General features: G+C 36.2%; 1 protein-coding gene across 1 annotated transcript; it reads right to left on the bottom strand.

Moving 5' to 3' along the window:
* Positions 1-1,873: 1,873 nt before the first annotated feature.
* Positions 1,874-21,501, bottom strand: adgrl4 (adhesion G protein-coupled receptor L4). The gene is made up of 16 exons (XM_035412316.1): positions 21,378-21,501; positions 20,691-20,837; positions 12,564-12,713; positions 12,185-12,334; positions 10,594-10,664; positions 8,715-8,900; positions 7,961-8,144; positions 7,563-7,679; positions 6,781-6,980; positions 6,234-6,413; positions 5,600-5,803; positions 4,752-4,972; positions 4,585-4,651; positions 3,756-3,847; positions 2,854-3,022; positions 1,874-1,950 (listed from the first exon to the last, which is right to left on the bottom strand). Exons 1-16 carry the CDS (start codon positions 21,421-21,423, stop codon positions 1,888-1,890), a joined length of 2,247 nt encoding a protein of 748 aa, XP_035268207.1. The 5' UTR covers positions 21,424-21,501; the 3' UTR covers positions 1,874-1,887.
* Positions 21,502-24,909: the final 3,408 nt, after the last annotated feature.

Here is a 24,909-nt window from a genome sequence, read left to right on the forward strand (position 1 = left end):
TGGTTGAATTAAAGTGTGATTACGAAAGATGCATCCATGAATAAGCTAACTAAACATCTGATACTAAAGGATTGCTAATTGGCAATATTATTCACAATACTCAAACTTAGGTCAATTTCATATTTCAGTTATCCACAAAAAGCAGATATATAACTAAGCCCTATCATTTGTGTTAATTTGAAACAGACAACAAAAAATGTCTGTGAATTTTACAGTTAAATTCTGTAAAATAGTGAAGGTACGAAGAAAGAGCTGAAATGTAAATAATTGTATTATTTATGTTGAAAGAACATAATACATTTAAGATTGGTTAGATATACAGCCTGCTACCTTATGCTTAATACACTGTTACCATTATTTATACAGTAAACCCAGTAGTGAGTACTTTACCATAAAACAAGTAACACAACTGATTCGGTGATGACAAATTAAGTAAAAACATTTTTCACACAAAATCAAGTCAATATTAAGATCTGGATAAAGATGCCAAAACATTTCTACCCTTATCATACTCATTCGTACTTAATACTTATCACAATTGAATAATGAATCACTTGAAACATTTTATTTTATTTAGCAGACAACTTTTATACTCCTTAATTTACAAAAATCACATGGGGAATGCAGATAATGTTCACACAGGTATATGGTTTTAAAACATGTGAATTCTATCAGAGGTCCCCATTCATTGTTAAAACATTAATTGTGAAAAAAGGATTATTTAACAGTATACAAAGCTTACTGATATTTGTGCTTTAAAGTCTAGACCAACAGGATGTAAACCATTTTAATTTTCTGAAAGCAATACAATAATGTTGCTCTTATGAGTTTCTCACCTGCAGGTATGTTTGCAATGATATCTGTACAGGCTTTTGTTTGCTGTATAAACTTTATGCATCAGCTTAAAGTATGTTACTATGTTACTAAAATAGCAGTTACTACACAAAACAAAAATAATTTCTGTGGGAGAACATTGTCCAAAATTACCCACTCCATGCATTGCTGGGGATGAATTCTTAAACTACGCTCCCTTAAAATCCTCATTTAATAATGACTGTATGAAGTAATTGTCCCTTTATGTAAATATGTCATGGTGTCTCGACACTTTTAGAAGACATGTTAAAGTTAAAATATTACACTGAAATCCCAAAAAATGATAAAACTAATGTATTATAAAAAAACAAAACTGCAAGGGTAAGTGGGAATTCATATGGCTAGCACATGTATAGTTTAACCTCCTGCATATATGCAATCTCGCAGTATTTCATTGCAAACTTAAAAAGTGCAAATTTATTTAGAATTTTTTGTCAAAACAATTGCATTTGTGGAACTTTATTTCTTCCAAAATTATGAATATAAACAAATCTGTGTTAGTATTGTAAATTGTACAAATGTTTTAAGTCATTTAAGCCATTTTTCAAGTCTCTGTGGTGTTCACGTCTGGAGTTATAAAGCTTTAAATAGGGTACCCCCTAAATGGGCAAGGATTGGCAAAATTTGGCTTGTGCCTTAAGAGGTTAAGCACATGTCCCACAGGAGATAAAAACAATGCACATTTATGAAAACATTCAAGGAAATTTTCATTGTTTAACTACAAATTCTATTTTTAGTGACTTAAAATAATATTGATAATCTATATATTTGATTTATATTAAATACTATAAAAATAGAAAAAAATCTTAAGACTTCTTCACAAAATCTGTAACAAATGTATTGCAACATAATTATTAATTTTTTACAGGACAGCCTAGAAAGCAGTGCCATGCTGAAGAGAGCTTTGCCATATTTTCTTTGGGAAATTATTTGAATGGAAAATGTAGGGATAAGCAATTGAAGAGATGACAGATAATCTTGCGAACCTTTTCCTCTTTGGCCGTACTGCTGGGTTTATCTGAGGCAGTCAAAGCAACATGGCACATTTTTGAACAGTCTGTAGTACTCCTCTTGTATCTGATGAAGTAGAAAAGAGAAAGTACCATTTGATGCATAGAGTGTGATGAATTAATACGAGAATACACTTTTGTGTTTATTAATAATTCTATACAGTTGACAAATGTATATACATTTTTTACAAAAAAAAAAACAAAAAAAAAACAAAAAAAAACAGCTGCTTCTGCCATTTTAAGTCGACAGCTGTGATTCTAGTAATTTATGTCATTGGATTCAATGGTGATTTAATTAATTAATTTTTTGATTCATATTTTTTATTCTTGCTGGTAATTATACTTTTATGATGGACATACTGCACCCACTAATGTACATTAATTTCCAACACAGAAACCAAACCCAAAAATCTCAAACACAGTTATTACCTCCTATTTCACATGATACAAGGGATGATTGAGATGCCTAGTTGCACTTGAAAACTATAGCTAAATATGAGCAGTCAGTCAGAGTGTCACTATGATTGAATCCATTCAAATACTTCATCCTTGTTTCATATTGAGCCATTATCAGTTTGGCATCTCACCCACCCCTGTTGGATAGGAAATGTATTGGTGTACAGGCTGCAGCTGATATGTTAGCAAAGAGAAGATAAGCAGTAGTTCATGGATTATAATGAAAAGAAGCTAAGACTCAGATCTCTTAAAGCACTGACTGACTCACTGGTCTCTCAAAGTCATAACAAGAGCTTATGACTGCAGCTCCAAAACACATTTCCACAACCTTTGTTTCCCACCCCAGTGGAGTAATATTCCATCTGTTCCACTGCCTCATAAAAGTGACATGTCCTTTGAAGCAATATAATTAAGGATACAATACTCGTTAATGATATTCCACTTCATTTATTTAAAGTCTGATGTACAGTATGTATACCTTACAGTATACATACTGGGGGGGGGGGGAGATTACCTTTCTGGATAAGACGCAGAGGAAGATGAAGATGAACATCCCTTGGAAGGCATTGGCGATTGTGAAGAGATAGGCTGTGAGAGTGGTCCCATTGAGGATGTGAAGGATCCCAAAGGTCCAGGTGGCACCGAGGACAAACAGAAGGGCAAGGGCACCTCGTGCGCAAGACCTGGAAAATTGATACAGTACAGTACTGTAACTCTTTTTACCGGCTCTGAAAGTCGCCATTCAGTTCACTCTAAACCAATGGAGGGATGCCAGTGTTATCCCTATGCCCAAATTACAGCCTCTTATATGTATGTTAAGCTGTGACTGATGTTACAGCAGTTGAATTTCCGTAGATGAGTTTCAGTCAGCTGGGTTTTTGAAAATAGCCCTCTCAATTAGACTCTCAGCTGGATATTGTCACTTGTAATGCAATATCACTCTAGATTATTTTGTATTATACACCATTGCTAATATTTATCTATTCAATTCATAATTTCAATTTTTCTTTTTTTTGATGTGACATTGGGGCAGCGTAAAGAGAACATAGAGTGTGCATTCATATGTGCCGACTGCCAGATGGATTAATCGACTTTGATCTAAACAGAACAAAGCAACCAGACCGCATCTGTTGGCAGTGTGCATTTCAGTTGTGCAGAGCAACAAGCTCATGTGAGAATGTTCCACAGGTAGCAGCTCAACAATGTCGCATCACTAGATCTTTTCAGATAATCAAATCAGTGAACTGAAGGTAGAGTAAACCATTTCAAGTGCTTCTGTAAACATTATGTTGACAAGGAATGTCATACAGTGAAGGAAGGAAACAAGGACTCGTCATCCTATGGTCTGCTTTATTTATGATTTCAGGAAATTAAAACTATACATGATAACATACCATTAGCTTGCGTGTCTCTTACCGTATATTTTCATAGTGACTGATTTCTGGCTTCTTTACTGCTGTATGACGATACACCTTATAAATGATCACCCCAAAAGCCAGGAGATTAACCTAAGATATACAAACAGCAAGTATTAGAACAATCCAACGCATACTTATATACAGGAGAATATTGCATGGCTGTATAAAAGCAATGCATGTTCAAATTTCATTAGGATGAATGGAACATCTCGTTTTGTGAGATTCCTGTGATATACTAACATTTATATTGCATTAATTTTATCAGTGTATTTCATTCCAAATAAATAGCTATCTTAAAAAAGTGTGCATTATATTTCAATTCAAGTTCAAGAATGTATTATAGCTCCTGGTTCATTTGCTTACAGCACCATGCAGTTGTGTATGCATAAGTCCCATAGCCTCAGATTGAATAGAGACCATGCAAGTTCCAACTGAGGCCAGTAGCTCCATACGGTACTGCATTTCCCAGTGTGTACTCTAAGTAAACTCAGCTGTAGTCTATGGTGTGCCAAGAAGTAGTAGTGACAAAATATATTTTGGAGGAGAACCATGGTGGATGGCTAACTGTCTCGAGTTGGCTGCACATGAATGGATGGCTATACTATGATTGCAGATATATAGCTTATGACTTCCCAAAATATACTGTACTAATATCCATAATTCCTGCATTTATCTTGTACTAAAAATGATCTGAATATAAAAGTGATCAAGAGAGAAAAAATAAGTATTAACACATTTGTGCTGGTAGGTGAAATTCTTCAATTTAGCACTACCATTTACAATTTTTTGTGACTCTGGACAAAGAGATTAAAAAATGTTAGATTTACCAGGATGATTAAACAAGCAGGCCCAATGAAACTCCATATAAAATTGTTCTCTGTACTTAACCAACACCTGTTGAATAAAAAAGGACTAGTTTAGTACACACATAATTATGAATTAAAACAATATTCAGAAATTCAGGAGATACTGTATATGAACTTTGTGAACTTACTCTTTATTGGTACCATAGTATTTGTAACCAAGAGTTGCTGAGATTGCAACTACCACTGCTGGGCTCCCATATCCAAAAATGTAAAAGTTGCGATGCAGGAAACCTTTGTTGTAGATGACACCAACCACTATCAGATAGAGATGGATCCCCTCGATGCACATCCATGCAAAAGCGGCTAAAAAGAAATAATGCAGTAGCCCAGCAACGATGGAACAGAAAAGCTGGAGAAGAAAAAGGCACACAAGACATAAATTGCTATAATTTTCATTCATTTGCAGCAGCCCATATGCTTTAATCAACAAACACTCAAGATAGGAAATATTCTAAAACTTTAGGTATATAATTAAATCTAATTCCATATTAAATGAATAATTTCAACATGGGTTTAATGTTATTTTTTTAATATCTCTTTGATGATGCTTCTATAATTGTTTTAGTAATTTTAAGCTGCTCATCAACAGTGTGTTAATAAGTTTGTGGTTTTGCATAGACAGCATTGCAAAATAATTAATGCACACACAGCCTATTGAACCATGTGGATGAATAGGGGTGCAAATAGAAGACAAAATCACAAAATAAATGGCAAAGCTCGCAAGGTGCACAAACATCTTTAAAAAAATATTCGCTCCTAAAAATACTTTGCAACCAAAAGACATTCTGCTTACTGTGGCAATACTGAAACTCATGCATCCCCCACACCACCCCACATATTGAGGATTAATCTGTATTTGTATATGTTTTCTGGCAAAGTAGAAGGGTTCATTGACCAATCCAAATAACCCCTGCCACGACACACAGAAACTGCTGACGATAGCAATATGTATCAAGCCTGGAATAACAATCCTTACTTTGTTTGAGCTCATATTAATTCCAACCAGAAAGATGAATTCAGCCATGAAAAGACTACAGCAGAGGTTTTTATGAATGGTGGTCCTGGTGCTCTGTATCTCACTGAAGAACCAGAAGGTGAAGATACACATGGAAAGGCAGATAATAGATATGATCATTCCCAGCTGAGTTATTCTTGTAAGGATGTTGTTGTGGGCTAACAGCTGTCAAAACAAAATATCAAACAAAAAAAAGATGAGGCTCATATAATTTCCAAAGACTACAACAAATACATTGACAATATTTTTTGCTTCAGAAATAATGTTTAAATATCACAGAATACATTTTACAGAATACAGTATACATATTATTAATACTGCATGCCTGGCATACTTGACAAAATCTGCAAATAAATTAACAGTTTGGAAAAGATAATTCACATCTAACAGACATTCTTATCCAGAGACACTTACACAGCTTATGAGCACTGGACATTAAGTGGAGAAACTTGCTCAGGACCCAGGAATAAACCTCCAACCTTAGAAGTCCGGTTCTATAACCATTATGATACCCTGCCTCTGGTGTATAGCATGAGGTATTTATTATACTGTATGTAGGATATACCAAATCAATATGCAGATGGTGAGAGCTTACATTTTCCCGTCCAGAAGACATCAGAATAGCAAAGTGTGTCAGATGATTGCAACTGCATGTGGTGTGAGAGCTGTTCACATAAAGGCGTTCACAACCCTCTGTGGCCCAGTGACCAGTCATCCTAGCCACAGAGTATTCCCAGAAAGCACATTTTGTGACATCAATTTTAGGGTCTATAGCCTGTAAAAAAGAAAAGATAATACATTAGAAAAATACAGCGCAGTCCATGCATATTTGGACAGTTACACAATTGTTGCTTTGGCTTTGTTCTCTAGCTCACTGGATTTGTAACTAATATGAGGTTAAAGTGCAGTCTGTCAGGTTTAATTTGTGGGTATATGTATCCATATTGAGTGAATCAAGGAATTGCTGAACTTTTACATGTAGTTTAGGGAACCAAAAGTAATTGGAGAAAGATTGTTATTCTTGATACAGTGAACAAAATGGCTATTTCCGTCAACATGCAGAAGAAAAGTGAATTATAGTATTTTGTGGGATGCAGGCACAAGAGAACTCTTGCCATACGGAAAAAGGATTTTTACCATACCTCAGTGTGTCTCAGGGTAAATTGTATTTGGTCAAGCTCGTAGATGTGCGGTGGATTTATAGCAGCTGCTACAACTGGAGAATTCACAGTGAAGTCATCTGCTCTGGCGAACTGGTCGTACTCTGTTGCTCCAGGAGAGTCACTTGGTTTCAAGAGGGTAGCAATACTGCTGTACCGGAGGAAAACTATGGAGACACTCCCTAAAGAAGTATTACAAAACAGGTTTCACTTCTTTTGCTGCCGGCATGCCAATGCAAAAGAGTGAAAGTATAGGGCAACTGAAATCATAATATTTGATACACATAAATACCCTTGGTATTTCAAATGTGTTTTGTATCACTTGAACTTTTAAAGCACTAGTGAGACCACAGGCTCTGTAAGACTGGAAGTTCATATTATTATTATTATTATTATTATTAGTAGTAGTAGTAGTACCTCAAATATCTTTAAATGTGGAAAAAGAACATGTTCATTTTAAAAAGTCTTTGATATGAGTTTAATTGGGGATTGAGGCATAGACTTACAGCTGTTCTCAACTGCTTAAATTGTTTTATTTTAGATGTTTACGTGTCCATACATTATTTCTTGTATTCATGATAATGTTTTGGGCAAGCCGTTGATCTACATTCATGTTTATATCCATAGAAATATATTGACGTGTGTCACATTCAACATTAAGTCATGCTTGAATCATAGGGACTATGTGATCATGTGCTTACAGTTTTAATTCATATTCAACATATAAGATGACTTTCGATTACTTTGAGGCCACAACTACTTACCATTTATGCTGGATTGTTTGTTGATTTTAGGTGTGAGATTAATGCTATCTCCACCCAATGTAGCGTGAATAGTTTTCCTCTTCGTTTGTTGAGTGTCGAAAGTATATAATTTCAGGTCTGAAAATCAAGTGGGAATAACAATATCTTAATGATTACAGGTCAAATTGTACATATAGAAACATATACTGAAAAATACATAACTGTTTGTCTTTTTCCTGGCTGTTCTATACTACTGATCACCATGGGGTGATGGCTTTTGCAGATATGAAACTGTCTCAAAATATGTTTACTATATTCAGGAGTATGTACAGTAAAAGGTCCCTGACCCTTTAAGCTAGTTCTCTTAGCTTTTGGCACAATCAAGCAGCAGCTACCGCTCGACATGAACAGAAGCTTACCTATGTCATTTGTTTTTACCTCTACCTCAGTAGTCATTTTATAATTTTTAGAAATGGTCAGTGTTGCCTGCTCCACAGTGTGCAGAAGTTTGGTGATGGTCTTCTCCCGATAATCCTCCCTGATTTTATCCCATGCCTGGAGTTCATCATTTTCCACAAGATTGTTTACCGTTTGCATAAATTCCTGGGAAAGGAAAGAAACACATTCAATTACGAATGACACATGCTATACTGTGCCTGTGGTAGGCACATGGGTCATTAACCTGCAGTGATACATTCTCTTATTTTCTTGTCTATGGCCTAAAGAATGTTTAAACATTTAAAATAATATTCAGGATTCAGGGAATGCAGACCCGTCCAAAACCTAGCATCTGACTAACCTGAATAAAAAATAAAAATAATAATGCCTCACACACACACGTGCACATGCGCGCGCGCACACACACACACACACACACGCTGTACAAAGTACTGCATAATATCAGCAGGCATGTGACAGCAATATGCCAAGAATAAAACAGTGAGCAAAAATAAGTCATTTGCATGTAAAATGGGTAAAAATGATGGCTTACTAAAATATTGAATATTGATATTGCTGATTATCGTTAGCTAGCTATACTTATAAACAAAATACCAGCTTGCTCATGAACAAAATTCTAAAAAGAAAAACATGCATATACACATGAATTAAGTGTATGAAGTGTCTTTTGGAGCGATCAGTTACAAAAAATGAATAAATAATAAAAAAGCTTACAGTGATGGTAAGATTGGTGAGAGATTCCATGTACTGGTCAGTGCCAGTGTCGTTGACAATGCTTAGCAATGAGACTGACTGAGACAGGGCCTCGACCAAAGAAATCACATCAACAGGAGACAGGTCCCCAGACGTTTGTTTCCTTATCTCATCCAGGCGGCTGTGGGGGTCTGTAATATTGCTGATCTACAGACAAAATAATAATAATAATAATAATAAAAATAATAATACTAGTTACATTTAAGTTACATTTTTTTTATTTCGCCAGTTTTTTTAAATATGAAAAAAGATGCAATGATTTTTTTTTTTTTTTTTTTTTGCAACAGCAATAATCATATCATGCATTAGTTGGGCTGCCATCATCCAATTTCTTCCATAATGGATAGGTTACTGATCCAGGATCTATGTTTAGGGATAGAGATGGGAGGCTTTCGATTTCTTCATTCTCAGACACCTTTCTCTCTGTTCTCTCACCGACACTTTCCTTAATGTCTTAATCAGCCAAACTCTGGAAGACAATAATTTAGATTATTTAGGTACTTGCAATGCCTTTTGATTTAATTTTTAATGTAATTGTTCCCATGATGTCACCAAATATGATTATAAAGAACACATTTCTTATTCTGGGGTTAACTGCAATTTTACAGTTTTCAGCAAGAGGGTTGCTTTTTTGAGCTAGTATACTCCATCCTGATCCCTAGAATACTTTATCAGTTTTCCATCCTGAAGAAGCAGCAATCCAGATGCATTTTCCCTTCCCTTCATGGTATCTATATTTCTGATTGATTTTTTGTCAGAAGCAGGTTAACGTAGGGGCACTGAAAACAATGATGTTAAATGTTGAACAAGCAGTTTTTATATAGAAATCGATGCCGTAGCCGTCTATAAATATTTCCAAATAAACTGAACATTAGTCTTAACAGGAACTTTCATGGTTTAAATTATGATAGAAGTGGCTCATTTGTTACTAAATCAATAAGCCACACCATTCTACCTTCAAAATCGATTACTCTGCAAAGCAACCTAGTAATATGAGGATCAGTGGCCTGTTCTAATATTTTCAGCCTGTAAAACGTGCATTCTGCACTATGACCAGACTTAAGGATCTAAGATCAACCCTAACATCACTCTCCAACATGCACTCACTCTCACCCACAAACATGCACACACATACACATGCACACACACACTTACGCATAAGCATGCACGCAAACGCACACACACACCGAGGTGATCCTTATTAAAATTGGAAAGCAAACATATATTTTAGACAATTATAATTGAAAAGTCCCTAGCCCACAGGCCACATCAGGCCATATCTCGACTGACATGTTCTCATTCTTTAAATTCCAATCTTTGTGCATTTTTAACTGTTGCGAAAAGTTTTGCTGTATTCCTACAAGTACAGAAGTTTTTTTTTTCTACTTTTTGTCCATGGTTTTGAGGTAGAGGACCCCTGGATGACAAGAATAGCTGCAGGGCATGCCTAGGAGTGGGATGGCAGTAAGACCCCCAAGGAAAGAAAAAGGTGACATTGACAAGGATACTAAAAGAGTATAGCAATTTAGCACTTCATTACGTGAGTGAAGCTCAGGATTTAGCACAATATTTTTGTTGCCTTCATGTACAGCACTGGCTAACCAATAGAGGGCAGCAGTTGCACACAAAACTCTATGAAGGACCATCTCATGCAGGCAAACAATATACAAGGTTGAAGAAAAAATGTTAACTCGGGGCAAAACCTGGGTAGTATTGTTCTCACATATCTACTGTGTTAAGTATCTGAAAACATCTCTATCTGCAGTGTTTCAACTATGTACAGTCCAAATGTCAGAACAATTTCATTTCTACAACAGTATCACCTTACTGGAGCACTTACGTATTCAATTGTTTGGTTGACAGTCTTTGAGATACACGTGTCGTTATTATGGCAGTTCTTCTTAGGACTCTCTGAAAAGAGAAAATCACAAAACAGAAAACAGTCCAATAATCAATGCTTAAGTGTGTCAGGACCAGCGTGGATCATAAAAGTTTATAAAACAGCATTTAAGTGAAACGCACTGAAGTGCCTATCGAATGAAACGTATGGTGAAAAGAAAAGGACTGAATGGAATTTTGTGCATGCTGGCTATAATCATATTGACTCCAAACAAATCTCCAAACAGAACCTAGGATTCATGCAACATACTTTTTTATTGTTCACTTAGCCAGGAATTACAGAAAGCGAATGGAAAAATGCTTTCCAATATAAGCTTTGTTCAATTGAGATGTAAAAACTGCTCTGTGTGTGACACCCCAGGGGGGGAGATGCGGCAGTTCCGCAAGTGCACCGTTGGTTGCCGCGTGGAGAGAGCAAGAATGCACCCACACAAACAAAAGATGAAATAAACACCTTCACCCTACCGCCTCACGGGTTCTGGGCAAAAACAATTAACTAAAACAACAAACTAAAATAACAAAGACAAAAGAAAGTAAAACCTTTCATTTCCCTGCTCGTAAATGAAAGCTCCTCCAACTTTTCACTACTTTCTCTGTCTTGTAGTGCGCTGACAAACTTGACAAACTAGACAAACTAAACAAAATGAAACAAAAACTCAAAACCTCACACTCTTAGTGTGTGTTCCCGGTCTCGGTCCCGAACTGGAACACCTTGAAGCACCTGGGCTGATTAGTGAACGCAACCCAGGTGCGTGTGCTATCTCCACTAGCCGGCGCAGCCGAGACCAATCCGGTTCACCGCCGGACCGAATGCCACACTCTCTTCGCTCTCATTCAGCCCACTTTTACATTTCATCCCCAATTTTAATCTTCAACCAAACGGGAATGGCAATTTGAATTTTTGGGTCCATTTACGCACATACTGCAAACATGCAGTCTGTTAATGCAATTTTTTTTTTCTCTGCAGTCCCCAACATGGGATTTCTAGCCAACGTGCAGCTGGCCTGCACATCTATTTTGCGTTCCTGGAACAGGCAGATTGCAGGTGCGAGAGGAGACACTCTTGTGCAATGAGCCAGAGGAAATCCTGCAGTTTTAATCCCTACCTCCCTGGGCCACAGGATTTCCATCCAGAGTCCTCGGTGTGAGTCACTAGATCAATGACTGGTGCTGGCTAGGCATATCGGCACCGAAGGAGCAGTAGTCATATGTTCTTACTGATGACAACTGCTAGTCAAATGGCCCCTGATGTGCCATTAGGAAGACCAGTCGTTACCCAGATAATATTTTAAGTACAGTGCATGAATTCATTACTGAAATAATCCAATTACTTTAAAGTCTCACAGTGCTCATTCACAGAAGCAAAGATCATTCAAATCCAGATAGTTTCAGTTACACACGGTTCATATCTGATGTATCCTTTTGAGTCACTGACATTGCCATTTTATATAGTATTTATTTTGTATGTTATATATGTGTGTACTTTTAATATTTTGTACACAGATAGGTTGTGCTCAAAATCGTATGCTCACCTTCACATTTAATACCATCCTTTACTTGAAACCGTAGAGTTTGTGATGTAGAAGCGTAATCCCGTTGGCAAGTACAGTAATGAGATCCCGGTGTGTTATGGCAACGAGAAAACGGTCCACAGGTCTGAACATCCTTACATTCATCAATGTCTGTAATTCAAACAGATTTGAATAATTACAAAAAAGGCAAACAAATAACCAGATTTCTGTCCTGTTATTGAATGTTGTTTACCAAAATATCACATTTAAATGAGATGTATATCAATATGATTTCATATCAATATGATAGTATAACAAATACCGCAAGGCTGTGCACCAAGTGCTTAACAGGCTAAGTGAAATATATTGATACGTTGTATAAATAAAATGAAAGAATTACCAGCGCAGTGGGTACCATCGTTGGTTTGAAACTCTGCATGCCCAGTCGATCGGAATCCTGATTGACACGTGCAGAAGTAACTGCCTTGAGTGTTCGTACAGTTAGCATATTTGCCACAGATTTGTGTGACATTTACGCATTCATCGTCATCTGCAAGTACAAAAAAAGGTTCAAATACGGTTAGGGATCAATGATTGCCATGTATGACAGGTTTTATAATGGACAGCTTCAGCTCATGCAGCTGATCCAGAAGGTATGCCACTCACAGACAGTTCACTGGGAGAGTGGGGCACTGTGCATTCATGTTGATAGATGCCTGTCATCGTTGGAGTGGCCAGAAATTCATTCCATTGGCGGGGGTGGGTGCAGGGGTGGGATTAAAGTTACTTTTCCAATTTTCTGTTCCTGGTGTACATGCATTTGTATTTGATATTGGGCCATTTTGGTTCTTTGTGCTAAACTTCATATTTAATGCTTATCTCAGCTTTTTTTGTTGGTGTTGGGTTCAAGCCCATAGCCACCCCCATCCCACCCCTGTCATGCCTTTCTCTCTCTGAATTGTTGGTGTTGTTCATCTCATTTTAAAGTGGTAAATACAGAGATGGCTGGCCGTTTAACCTGCACAAGACCCTCCAATGTTTTTTCTGGCATCTCCAAGGCAGCAGGGGTAAAGAGGGGTCGGACTCTGCTCATGTTGGCAGCACATATTGTCTAATTTGACTTCTTCCTCTCGTGGGGCTGATGCAGCTGAGAGTGAGCTGCCTCATTCTAGGAACACAACCCAGCCTCTTTAGCTCTCCTGATGCAGAATTATTCTTGACCTCACAGCTTGTTGAAAGTTCCCCTTGAGAGTGTTGTCTTTGCTGTGTGGGCAAACTGGTGGACGGAAGTCTAAGGGGAAAAACATGGAACTGTATCCCCACCTTTAGCCATCCAAAACAGATAACGCCTTAATCATGTATGGATCAACGAATGTAGCAAGAAGAGGGGAAAATTAAATTCATCTCACCCTCAGTGAGATTAGTAGTGAGGTAAAAGTTGCAAATCAGATTTCTATAAAAGGTAGAGTTTAAGGCATATGGTTTACGGTACCTAGCTAATTTCCATAATATGGATGCCTACTCTCACTGCTGCATAGGACCCATTTTAGGTCAGATCAGAGCAGAATGCCCTTCTTATCATAGATTCGTTTTCACTCCATGTGCAGTCAATTTATTAGTATTGGATACAGCTGCAAAACGTGCAGTGGCAAATGGCAAGGTTTTTACACATTCAAAAGAACGTATAGAAATAATAGCGCGCTATGTCACCCTGCAGTAAATGCATATATTGAAAGGAGTGCAGCTTCATGTTGAAACATGTTAGAAAAAGATTAGTGTTTTCAATGGTATTAAGTATGGTGTGTCCTGCCTTGATGGAAAGACAAAATGGTGAGTTTGTGGCTTGTGTCATCAGCATAATATTGACCATATCATTTTCAGGATCAGTTAAATATAGGTGGTGTGCTCAGTGTCCTAAACAAATGCACAAGTGTACTACAATATACATAATTAATGTGGGATTTAAAGCATGTACTTAGCCAACCAATACAAAATAAAAGGACAAAAATGTTAGTTTTCTTTCAGAAAGAAAGATGAGGAAATAAAGATGAGATCACTCTTGGCAGGGGTTTCTTGGTGTGGGCTGATCAGATTGATTCTTGAACTGGCTGTATCCCTAGTTTTTATAATAGCACGCCCTGGGTCTTCTCAGGACAAGTCAATCTAATACAATTTTCTACATGAAAAGCGTTTGTCCTTTAAATGTGTATTGTTCATTATTGGGAGCAATGCATTCATTTCTGATGGCTCAGATGGGTAAACTTTAATTTTTTAATTTAAATTTTGTATTGTATTATTATTTGCAGTGCTGCTTTTTACCTGATATAAGTTATGTATGTGCAGACAAGGCTCATTATGTGATACAGGATACATATAATTAATGTGTGGTTTGAGTAAACGGGAATAGCCAAATAGATATAATGATTCACACCTTAACTCTGCTCCTTTATAACATTTGTTCTGATCCTCCTCGGGAACAAAATAACGATAATTTTGTACACAGTCATGTAATAAAATACTCCCATCCCTCTCCCTTGTCACAGTCAGTTATAAGGAATGTATTTCCATCTGATTAAGGTCTGAAGTTGACTGCCATTAGCTTATACTTTTTTTCTTTATATATTTAATTTCCTTTATATTTTTTTAACTGAACTCTTGCCCTCTGCTAAAGAAATTAATACTGAGTCATCATTATGAATGGTGTTTTGCAGTGTTCAGTCAGAACTGTTTTGCTCATTTTCCTTATAATGGCCACTGGTCTTCCTCTCCTTTGTACCAAGCTGGTGGAAAAAGTATGTCCGGTAAGGGATATCCTTCTCTTCCAGAAATGGGAGGTGACAGTTTTCACAGAAAACATGTCTATTACTTTCCAATCTCAGGTCTTACAAAACAAATGTTCATATTGTACTTTTATGTGTACTGTACCAGAATTTTATCCACCAAGAAAATTATTATCATTGCAAACATTATTTTTAAACCTTTATGCCACTTTTACATATGATCATATAGTTCCCATGATCTGAAAAATGTACATTGGCCCTAATCGTTATTTGATTAAAGCTCTAGTTGAAGGTAAAGACCTATGATTCATTTCCTGAGGTTGGCTGTGTTCCAAAAATATAACAAAAAACTTTTGTTCTTCTGAAAGCCATATAGCGATATATAAACTTGGCTTAACCAAGTGGAATTTGGACAGTGACATGCTTTCCCATTTCAAAAATTATAGAATGGTACACAGTAAAATATCAAATCAGTTCAGCTCTAACAGTGTTAATTCAACTCTTAACAGATAACATTTGGTCCCACTCTGTAGGCAAATTAACACAAGACATTTTACTGTAGCTAATCTATAAACTCCGTTGAAACCAACCTTTTTTTTTTTTTTTTTTTAGAAATGTTTATCTTCCTCAGAACTACATCTCATATTTAATGTAACTGAACACTCCACATACACAAAAACAAAAAAAAAAAAAAAAAAAAAAATGCAGCTAAGAGCATTGGGACAAAATGCTATTAATAATTCAAGTTAGTCTTCTCAATATAAGTAATAACCTAATTTAAAAGATATACTCTTTTTAACTTTAAATTCCAAGGCACGATAATGGATGGCTTTAAGAACATGCATTTTGGTACAGCAAACCAAGGATTTTCAGACTGGCCTGGGGACACACACTGTGGACGCTGCTTTTTGCACCTTCCATAATCCTCTCAATAATAATGTGCTATGAATTGTTTTTAATTAGACACTTAATGCCCACTGAAATATGATTTACCCTCTTAAGGTTACGTTTCGTCAGAAATAGATATGTATACCATGCAGAGTAAATATTCCACAATCACTTCCCAGTACTTTTAATCAGATCAACTAATGTATGGTATGACAAACAATTACTTTATGAACAGAAATTTGCTGTGTAGAAACTTTTTTTCACTTAGGCAGTATTATGTATTATAGGACATTCACTTGCTGCTATTCAGATACAGTAGACGACTGTATCAATGCTCAGCCCCTTGATTGAACTACCCGACTAGGTAGGAGACCTGACACCAGCTCACTGCAACTTCCTGTATTCGCTGACTGGAGCAGATTCTGCCAGAATTCATCAGACACACTACATGGTCCTGAAATTGTAAACAATAATGGTAAAATTTGAGCAATGCTGTCTGCACACCACAGGAACCTGGAGTGACAAGTGCTGATGAGGAAAACCCCAGGGAACCCATCAGCCTCTGTGCCCGTACTTAAGGCGATGCTGGGTCTAATCCCACACGTTTCAGAGGCGACAAGATACAAACCAAAAAATGCCACCAGGGAGCAATGTATGATGGCGGCTGAAACCAACTGAAGAGCTACCAGTCTCACAGTCATTCTGAATCGAATCAGGGTGGGCAAACAGACAAACGACAAATGCTCAGTACACTTTGCCCACTGGGGAATTAATCCGGTGGCAGCTCACCTGCAAACCAAGGAAGCCAAGTTGCACTGTAACCAAAAAACATGAAGACAGGAAAATATTCCATTATACAGTTCCTGGGATAGCACAGCCAATTCAGGACAATTTGTAGACAAAGAATGGTTCTTTTGGGGAGAAAAGAGTTTGGATATGTCATGAAACCATGCGCATACTGATAAACTGAGCCGCAAACTTGGAAGTAACTTGGTAACACACAAAATATATAGCTTTGCATGCGAATGTGTGCAAAACCCTCCACATCCAAGTTCACTGGCCAGCAGCCGACACTGCTTTAATTTATTTACTGAAAAAACAGCCGGATGCAGACCAATGTGGATGGGAGTACTGACAGAGCAGTCTGAACTACCTAAACCCATCATCCTAAGCCTGAAATAGCATTTAACCCAATGAGACATATGTGACTGGAATGAGCAATGAAGTTTTAGGGTGCAATGCTCCTGTCACTTGTCAAGTCAAAATCCACAGCACTATTGTACAGGGGAAGCATGCACTCCTACTACCATTTTGGCAAATATTCATATGTAATAGTACAAGCTTTAAAAACCTACAAAAAACATCTTTATGTCTCAGTGGGCCTATTTCGCATCTAACTGTCATACAATGGAAGTAAACAAATGCAATGTATCACCTCGTCCAGTTTCACATAGTTTCAATTGCAAAAAATGTCGCAATCAACATGATAATGTTACTGCAGTATTCCTTATTGCTGATGGGTCCTTTAAAGGGAATACTAATATCTAGGCAAAATCTATCTTTAGGGAATGAAGTGGAATAGAGCCATTGAAAAATAATTGTAGTGCACTTAAAATATGAAAGTGAACAAACATCTCTTTCATCTGCTGTTATCTAGCTAGCTAATGCATTTAACAGATCAAGCATGCTTATTTCTTGTCAACTGTAATGCTAGGTTAATTCCTGTAAGCTGGTCATCTGCATACAGTATCTATGGTTAACATTTAATATATTAAAGTTATATATTAAGTGCCAAGCTTTTAATTTTGCACACTTGGCTTTCATTTTAACACCATTTCTGGATATTTACAATGCGATTAATAGAGATAGTGGGTCAATATAGTTTCCATCTTTTCTTTATCTGTGAGTGGGAAGGTCAGGTAGACTCTAAGAAAGCTAGTGGTGGGGGGGGGGGGTTAAGCTAATCTATAACACAATATTATTTGCTATGCACCCGGTCTTAGTCCCATTTTTCTATACTAAACATGAAACATCTACAGCGGCCAAGTCATCATCTGTTTATATCATATATTTTTCTGAGGGTTCAAACTGTTCTAAAATACCTTTCATAAGAGTACAACAGCTTTCAGAATTGTACTTTTCATAACCGTAACAGCTTTTTGGCATCCTGGACAATCCCTCGTCCCCCACATCCAATAGAATCCAGTCATACACATTTTAAATGTTTCTTAGAGCCCTTTCTGATGGATGTTTTGTGTCATTTCCAAAACTAGCAGACTGAAGCATTAGCTAACTGGAGTAATATCAGCTTACACTATCTGGTCATCAATCATCACCAACGATTGAACACAGCACTCTTAGATTATTTGAGACGTTATGAGAATGCAATATATGTTGCCAATGATATTTATTTAATTAGTAGTTGGGCTAAACTGACCATCAGTGGGTTGTAGCACTTATCCATTAGATATAAAGTTCTAGGTGCAGGAGTAAAGTGGGGGATGGATAACTGGGAGCAGTTCTGTCAAAAAATGTTAAATAGAGCAACTTTAATAGCAACTTTTTAATTTCATTGAATGGATCATGGAAAAAAAAAAATCCCACTATCATTGTTTCATAACCATAGCTACTGTGTATACATAAACAATTTATTATAATAAAGTATACTACTTTTGCCAAATTGATTTATGTAAAATAGTAAAGGTTGCTCCGGGAAACAATTGTGGCAAATCTACTTAAGCAAGATCACAGAATAGTTTATAATACAAACATCCACTCAAAAAAAAAAAAAAAAAAAATCTAAATTTGGCCTTTTTATGAAATGATTCATTACACACTCTGCACACCCTGTATGTAAATACTTCTATGGTGGATGCACATGAATCAACGTAAATAGATCCACCTAATGGATAAACTCAGTTTAATCTGTTCCATTTCCAGTGTTTGTGCTGATTTGTTACTGCTCCAGGTAAATACCAGGCTGTTCTCATGAGACTGAATAAGAGAAATGTCTATTTAACCTCATTTGTGGACTGCCAGTCCATGGGGTGTGTTGAATGACAAATCGTCTGTATATTTAGAATGGTTTGTAGTATTTGGTCATTTAAATGGAAGAATAGCTCTCTCCATACTGTGTATATGTGCATTATAGTGTGTTTAGTCATATATTGAACCCTATAAAAATCGAATTTAATATTTTAGCATATCCCCCATTTTGCAAGAGCTTGTTGCATATTTAGTGGAACCGATTTTTTGGCAGTCAATGTATTTATAAAATTTCATAGATTTATTTGTTTTTACTTATTTATTTATTTGGGGTGGTGGTGGGGGGGTGGTGGTATGATGTATGAAAATTGACATTTGTACAGTATCATGAACAACAATTAAGCCAATAAAACACATTTAATTTTGTGTCATGCCACTGATTGTATTTTTTTGGGTATTACGGAATGTTTACCAATTTCTTCTACAGTGAAATACATATTTGTTCGTCTACAAACAAGCAAGCAAGCAAACAAACAAACAACAAATGTGAAGATGTTCTACACAGAGCTTCCTGTGTTCTTACTGCTTAGAGCGAATTAATCGGTTTCATTAAGTATTTAATAGTCATAACTACAATCATATTAATAACACTGTGTTCTTGGCTAGAAATAGCTGTACAAAATAAGTATTGTATCTTATTGAACCTGTGTTTTGTAGTTGTCCATGACCATGAAATGCACTTTTGCCCGTCGCTTTAGATAAACGTGTCTGCCAAATAAATGCAATGTAATGTAATGAAATGTAATGTAATAACAGTGCATATATAATTGTAATATTATGTGTCCAATTATTGTGCAATTTAAATACCAGGGTTTGGTGATAAAGACAATGGGACTTTGGTCATCTGACTTTCAATATTCAACAACTGCTTCCGTTCTTTGTATGATTGCGATTGGATTAGCCACGGAGTTCAAGCTAAAATAACAACAAGGTGTCTTCAGTTCCCTACTGGGAAAAATGTCAGTTTTAACTGGGTTTACTCGCAGTTAAATACATTTTCTTAAGAGTTCTCAGCACACAGACCTTGCAATTATTTTAGAATTCAGCATGATTCCTATACAGTCTGATGGGAAACTAAAATATCTAAATAATTATTCTACAAATTCATTTTGTTTCCATATTTTTTCCAGATGTATATATTTACAATGATAAAGTTAAAATTGATTTAATTGGTAAGGTTCTTCAGCAAATATCTGCTCAAACATGAAAACAATCGACATTACTGACGAGGCGTTTCTGACATACAAATAGGAACGTATATCATGGACATTTTTGCATGTTTGCTCATTTTAATACATGCAGTATATATGGATGAAAAGAAAATATCATAATTGCCTTAACAAAGTGGAGGGAAGAATTGTAAATACCATGGGTTTCTGGTCAAATTTAAGTACACTAGCTGTCTCAGATTTCCCAGGACTTAATTTATCTGATGTAAGAAGTAAGAAAAATATATGCAAAACACGCATGCACATTTATGGCTGTACATAACATAGTAAACATGAGAATATTATTGGCAATAGGGCAAGTGAAACTGAAGTTCTGTTTCTGGAAAATGATATCTTAATGTATCAATAACTGTTCAGTTCAAGGATGTGGTGGTGTTTGGGCGAGGGATTATCATTTTGTTTATGTATGATTGAAGGGAACAATTTTAGAAGTATATAGAAATACTGTAGTTTCCAAAGAGATAGACTGTGAGTTTCGTTTATAAATTACCGAGTTCACAATTCTGAGATTTGAAGATAAGTCTTAGGTCCAGTTTTCAAACCAAGCGCTTGTTGGGAAATTTCCAATAACAATTTTAGATTTACCTGCGCAAGCACGTACACCATCACCAGTATATCCATTGTTGCAGAAACAGCCAGTTGATCCATTTTGAGGTCTGCATGTGGCATTTTCATGACATCTTTCGCAGATGTCAGAAAATTTTCCTGGATCCAGTACACTGGAAAGCCATGCTAAAAGATAATTTAAAACCATGCCAGTTTACATCTGTTCAATGTAACTATGCACTTCAATGTACAGTAACTTCCTATAACACCAGAATAATATAGTGTTATATATTCTATATATACATGTACACTAGTTTCACTTTAATGATTTACTATTTTATTTATTGTGCAGCAAAAAATATTAATAAATAAACCAAAAAAAAATCACTTTCACTTTATTGAGGTTCAGCATGCATTATCTGTACAAGTTCTTTTTTTGTTTACTTTTTTGAATATACTTTATGTGTATTATTTTCTGAAAATTAACTTAAAAAAAACAAATTGCTTCACTGCAAAACTAAAAGAACTAAAAACGCATTTTTGGTTAAAACTCGCAATCGTGAAAAGAATAGAAAGACGCCATGATGCGATATGTGTGTGTGGTTTGCACGCACACGGTATGAAAAGCCAAGGAAAGTCGCCAAAAGAACTCACTGTACACATACAAGTGCACAATGACATCAAGCTGTCTATGGTATAGCAAGCAGTATGGAAGACTCGACTTACCCACTAAAACCACAAGTTTCATTGGGGTCTTCAGCAAAGAATCCATGCTTGAGCTTGAATAGGGTAACTTTTAGCTGAAGCGTTCTGCCTTGTGACGTATACTATTTCCTTGCATCAGTTTTCCTGTTTCCCTGAACCTGGCCCTTCCTGTCTGGTCTTTAATCAGCTTTCACAAACACCGTTCAGGGGTACACACATATGAAGGCAATGGAATGTACTGCCAAGCTCAAACGAAAGAATGTCTCCCCGCTTTTCTGAGTGTTGTGGCTCAGGAATTACAATGCCATATCATATAATATTATATAATTGTACAATATATATATACTGTTTGGCTGAGAGGGAAGGGGGGAATCATAGCCAATAAATGATATATCATTGAAACAGTATATTTCAGTTTTACAGTTTAGTCAATAAATGTAATCAACATTCTTAATGAAGATTAAAAGTTAATTGATTAACTGTTAACATCCCTAATATATATAAAACATACACACTTTTGCTGTTTGGATTGGAACCCTTACAGTACAAAAAAATTGCATTTAAAATTTGCCTTTGACATGTGAAAATCGCAATTTCACATGAAAATGTAAAATGATGCATGTGAACTAGACAACAATTTCCACATAGAAAAATTTACATAGGACTTCTTTTTATATATATGTGAAAGCTAACAATCTCTGCTTTAACTTTTATTCATTGTTTCATTTCAAATTTCAAATGTGCTGAAATTGTGCCACTGTCCAAATGCTTACAGAGTGCACAGCATATATAAATTTTGAATAGCATGTGACAGAATAAAAGCTTGACTTTACTATACAGTAATGTGGCAGCCAAGAATACAGTGCATTATGGTGCCATGCCATTGTGTTCTCAAAAAAAAAAAAGTTAAAATAATAAACAAATGTACTTCCCGTACATTCAAAATATGAGGTAATGCTTATATTACTGAGTACCTCCTTCACCGAAGCTGCATACAACAGACAAAAGATAGTATGCTCCGCTTTCGGTTTGCAGGCACTATGTGTGCATTTTCAGATGCAATGTTCTCAGCAGCGAGATTGATAAATTGGGGGTAGGGAGCTGTTTCCCAATCCCACTGCGATTTCACTGTTTTAGAAACCAAGTGCATCGATGCAGTAGGGCAAGCCCAGAGCACTACCTGCTAGTTTGCCACTCAGAGATGTGGAACTACTGAAGCCTTTAGGGCTATTTTGCATTTTTAAGCCATTGTCAGGAGTAAAGAAATGCAGCTACATTCCACATGCATTGTCACCTAATAGTCACAAGGTTTTATTTCTCCCATTTATAATGTGCAATCTTTGCTCTTTTGACAAGTTCCCTTTAGGGACCAGTTTCTCTGGTTGAATTGCATGAGATTCCAAGACAAAAGAAATGCCCAGACCTTGGACCAATTTATTACAAATGTCTTGTCACTTCAATTAATTCATGGAGAATTCATGTGGAACTGTGGCCTTTGCATTTTTTCATATACGTGTGGAACACACATGCAGTAAACCTAAAACATGCATGGCAAATGTTTACTGTGCTTGAAAAACAGTTTTAAATACAGTATTTGCCCTTTATTCTTTATTTGCCCCCAATTTTTCCTTTGCCTCAGAATATATTTTTTTCTGTAGACGCTGTTTCCCAACTGCCTTCTCACTGTGTGAATTATTAAACACTAAAAGGCTATTTTTAGCATACTGGAAAACAAAGGCATATGCAGAAAGGAATTGCCAGTTTCAAAGTTGTGCAAACATCATTGTGCAAATTGGAGCCTGTGGTAAAGCAGAGTCTCGGATTTATTACACATTTCTATCAGCACTCGCTTAACGCTATTAAGTTTGAAACAAGTCATTCCTTCTGATAAGAGCTTTTGTTCAAAATGTCTGAAACAAATGTGTCTTTGAAGATAAGACATAAAACAATATAAATTTGCCAATTTTATTTATGGGCCGTAATGCTATACAATTTACATGAAACCTAACCCTGTTATTTCTGGCAGAATTTGCAACGGTTGTATCTGGCCTTGTCAAAAAGGTTCTCATGCCAAATATATAGCAACAAGATAAAAGAACATATAATAGAGCAAGACCATAATGAGGGTACACATCTACAAAGACATATTTGACAAATATTCAATAACTGCAAATACAGACCTCTGTAATGAAATAAGAGATTACATTTTCTATATTTTTTTTATGTAACAGAAACACATAAAAGCTGTTATAGCAACACAAAAATCACATCAGTGATATTTAGTGCATTCAATATAAGTGAAAACCATATATACTATTTATGTTTAAGCAATGGCCTGTCCAGAGTGTATTCCTGCCTCTCGCCCAATGCATGCTGGGATAGGCTCCAGCACACACTCCCACGACCGTGCTCAGGATAACTGGGTGTGGATAATGGATGGATGGATGTTTCAGCATTGTGTGTTTTATGTTCATGCATGCAAAATAATGATTGATAAGTTTACACAAGATCTGTTTATATACAGTATTCCATGTTTTCCACTGCCTCAAAAAAAATATTTTTGCTTGGAAAAGCAGACAACATAAATAAATAAACAAATAAATACATAAATCCATATTCATTTGAATAACAGGGTCTTGGTTCATTGTGTATGACATGTTTCTATTCAGTTCTGTATTTGGGTGGGTGATGGGCAGTTGAATCATGATAATGGTATTGGAACAAGAAATGTCCCCCATGGTTACACTACAATTCCAGTTCAGGCAGGCGTACACTCAGAGAAGTAGTGTGATATCTGCTTCGACATTTATATAATGACAGCCAGTGGTAGGCGGTCTCTCATGGAAGACTGGTCTTAAACACCACTGTGCCTACACAAACAGAAAATCTATAAGCCCCAGTTTAACTTTAGCATTCAGGTGGAAGAGTGGAAGAAAGCTTTATACTATTGATGTAATTACAGTATTAGGGATCGTTTTGAGTTTTTCTCTTTGAAATATCACATTCACAATGACCACATTAACAAAGTGGACTGTTCAATTTGTCCAAGCCCTGTACTGATTTGACACATGAATTATTTTCATTGTTCAAATAGACCATTTCTGTTTGGTTGTAAGGATAAATCTTATTTAATATTTTGCAATTTTTTAATCTCGGCCTGCCGTTAACAGTATTGATATCAAAAGGAGGCCAATTTACAACAAATAATATTGGCTCACACAAAATAAGCTCTATCCCAAAGCAATGCTACACAATATTTCCTAAATTATTTCATGCAACTTGGCCCCATGTTTTTCATCTTACCATCTGAAGAGAATAATAAAAATAGGCTTATTAAAACTATAGTTGGGTAGCAAAACCCAGTAACACTATGGCACTGGTTCTTATACAACTGATAGGCCTACCTACCAGACAAAATTGCAACTCAGATATCAGTGGTTCACTTAAGGGCCCTCTTTATCAGTAACGTGTTACACTCTCTGTACCATGAGCTAGCTAGCTAACGGTAACCTCGGTCAAAATGCCAAAAGCAAAACTGAGAGGTGTGTTCTAA

Source organism: Anguilla anguilla, chromosome 4 (genome assembly GCF_013347855.1).
Source record: "Anguilla anguilla isolate fAngAng1 chromosome 4, fAngAng1.pri, whole genome shotgun sequence".
NCBI lineage: Eukaryota > Metazoa > Chordata > Actinopteri > Anguilliformes > Anguillidae > Anguilla > Anguilla anguilla.

Coding starts and splice junctions, on each gene's coding strand:
- adgrl4 (XM_035412316.1), bottom strand. CDS start 21,423: ATGGATTCTTTGCTGAAGACCCCAATGAAACTTGTGGTTTTAGTGG. Junction 12,335..12,563: donor CGATGGTACCCACTGCGCTG/GTAATTCTTTCA, acceptor TTTGAATTACAG/ACATTGATGAATGTAAGGAT. Junction 4,652..4,751: donor TACTATGGTACCAATAAAGA/GTAAGTTCACAA, acceptor TTTATTCAACAG/GTGTTGGTTAAGTACAGAGA.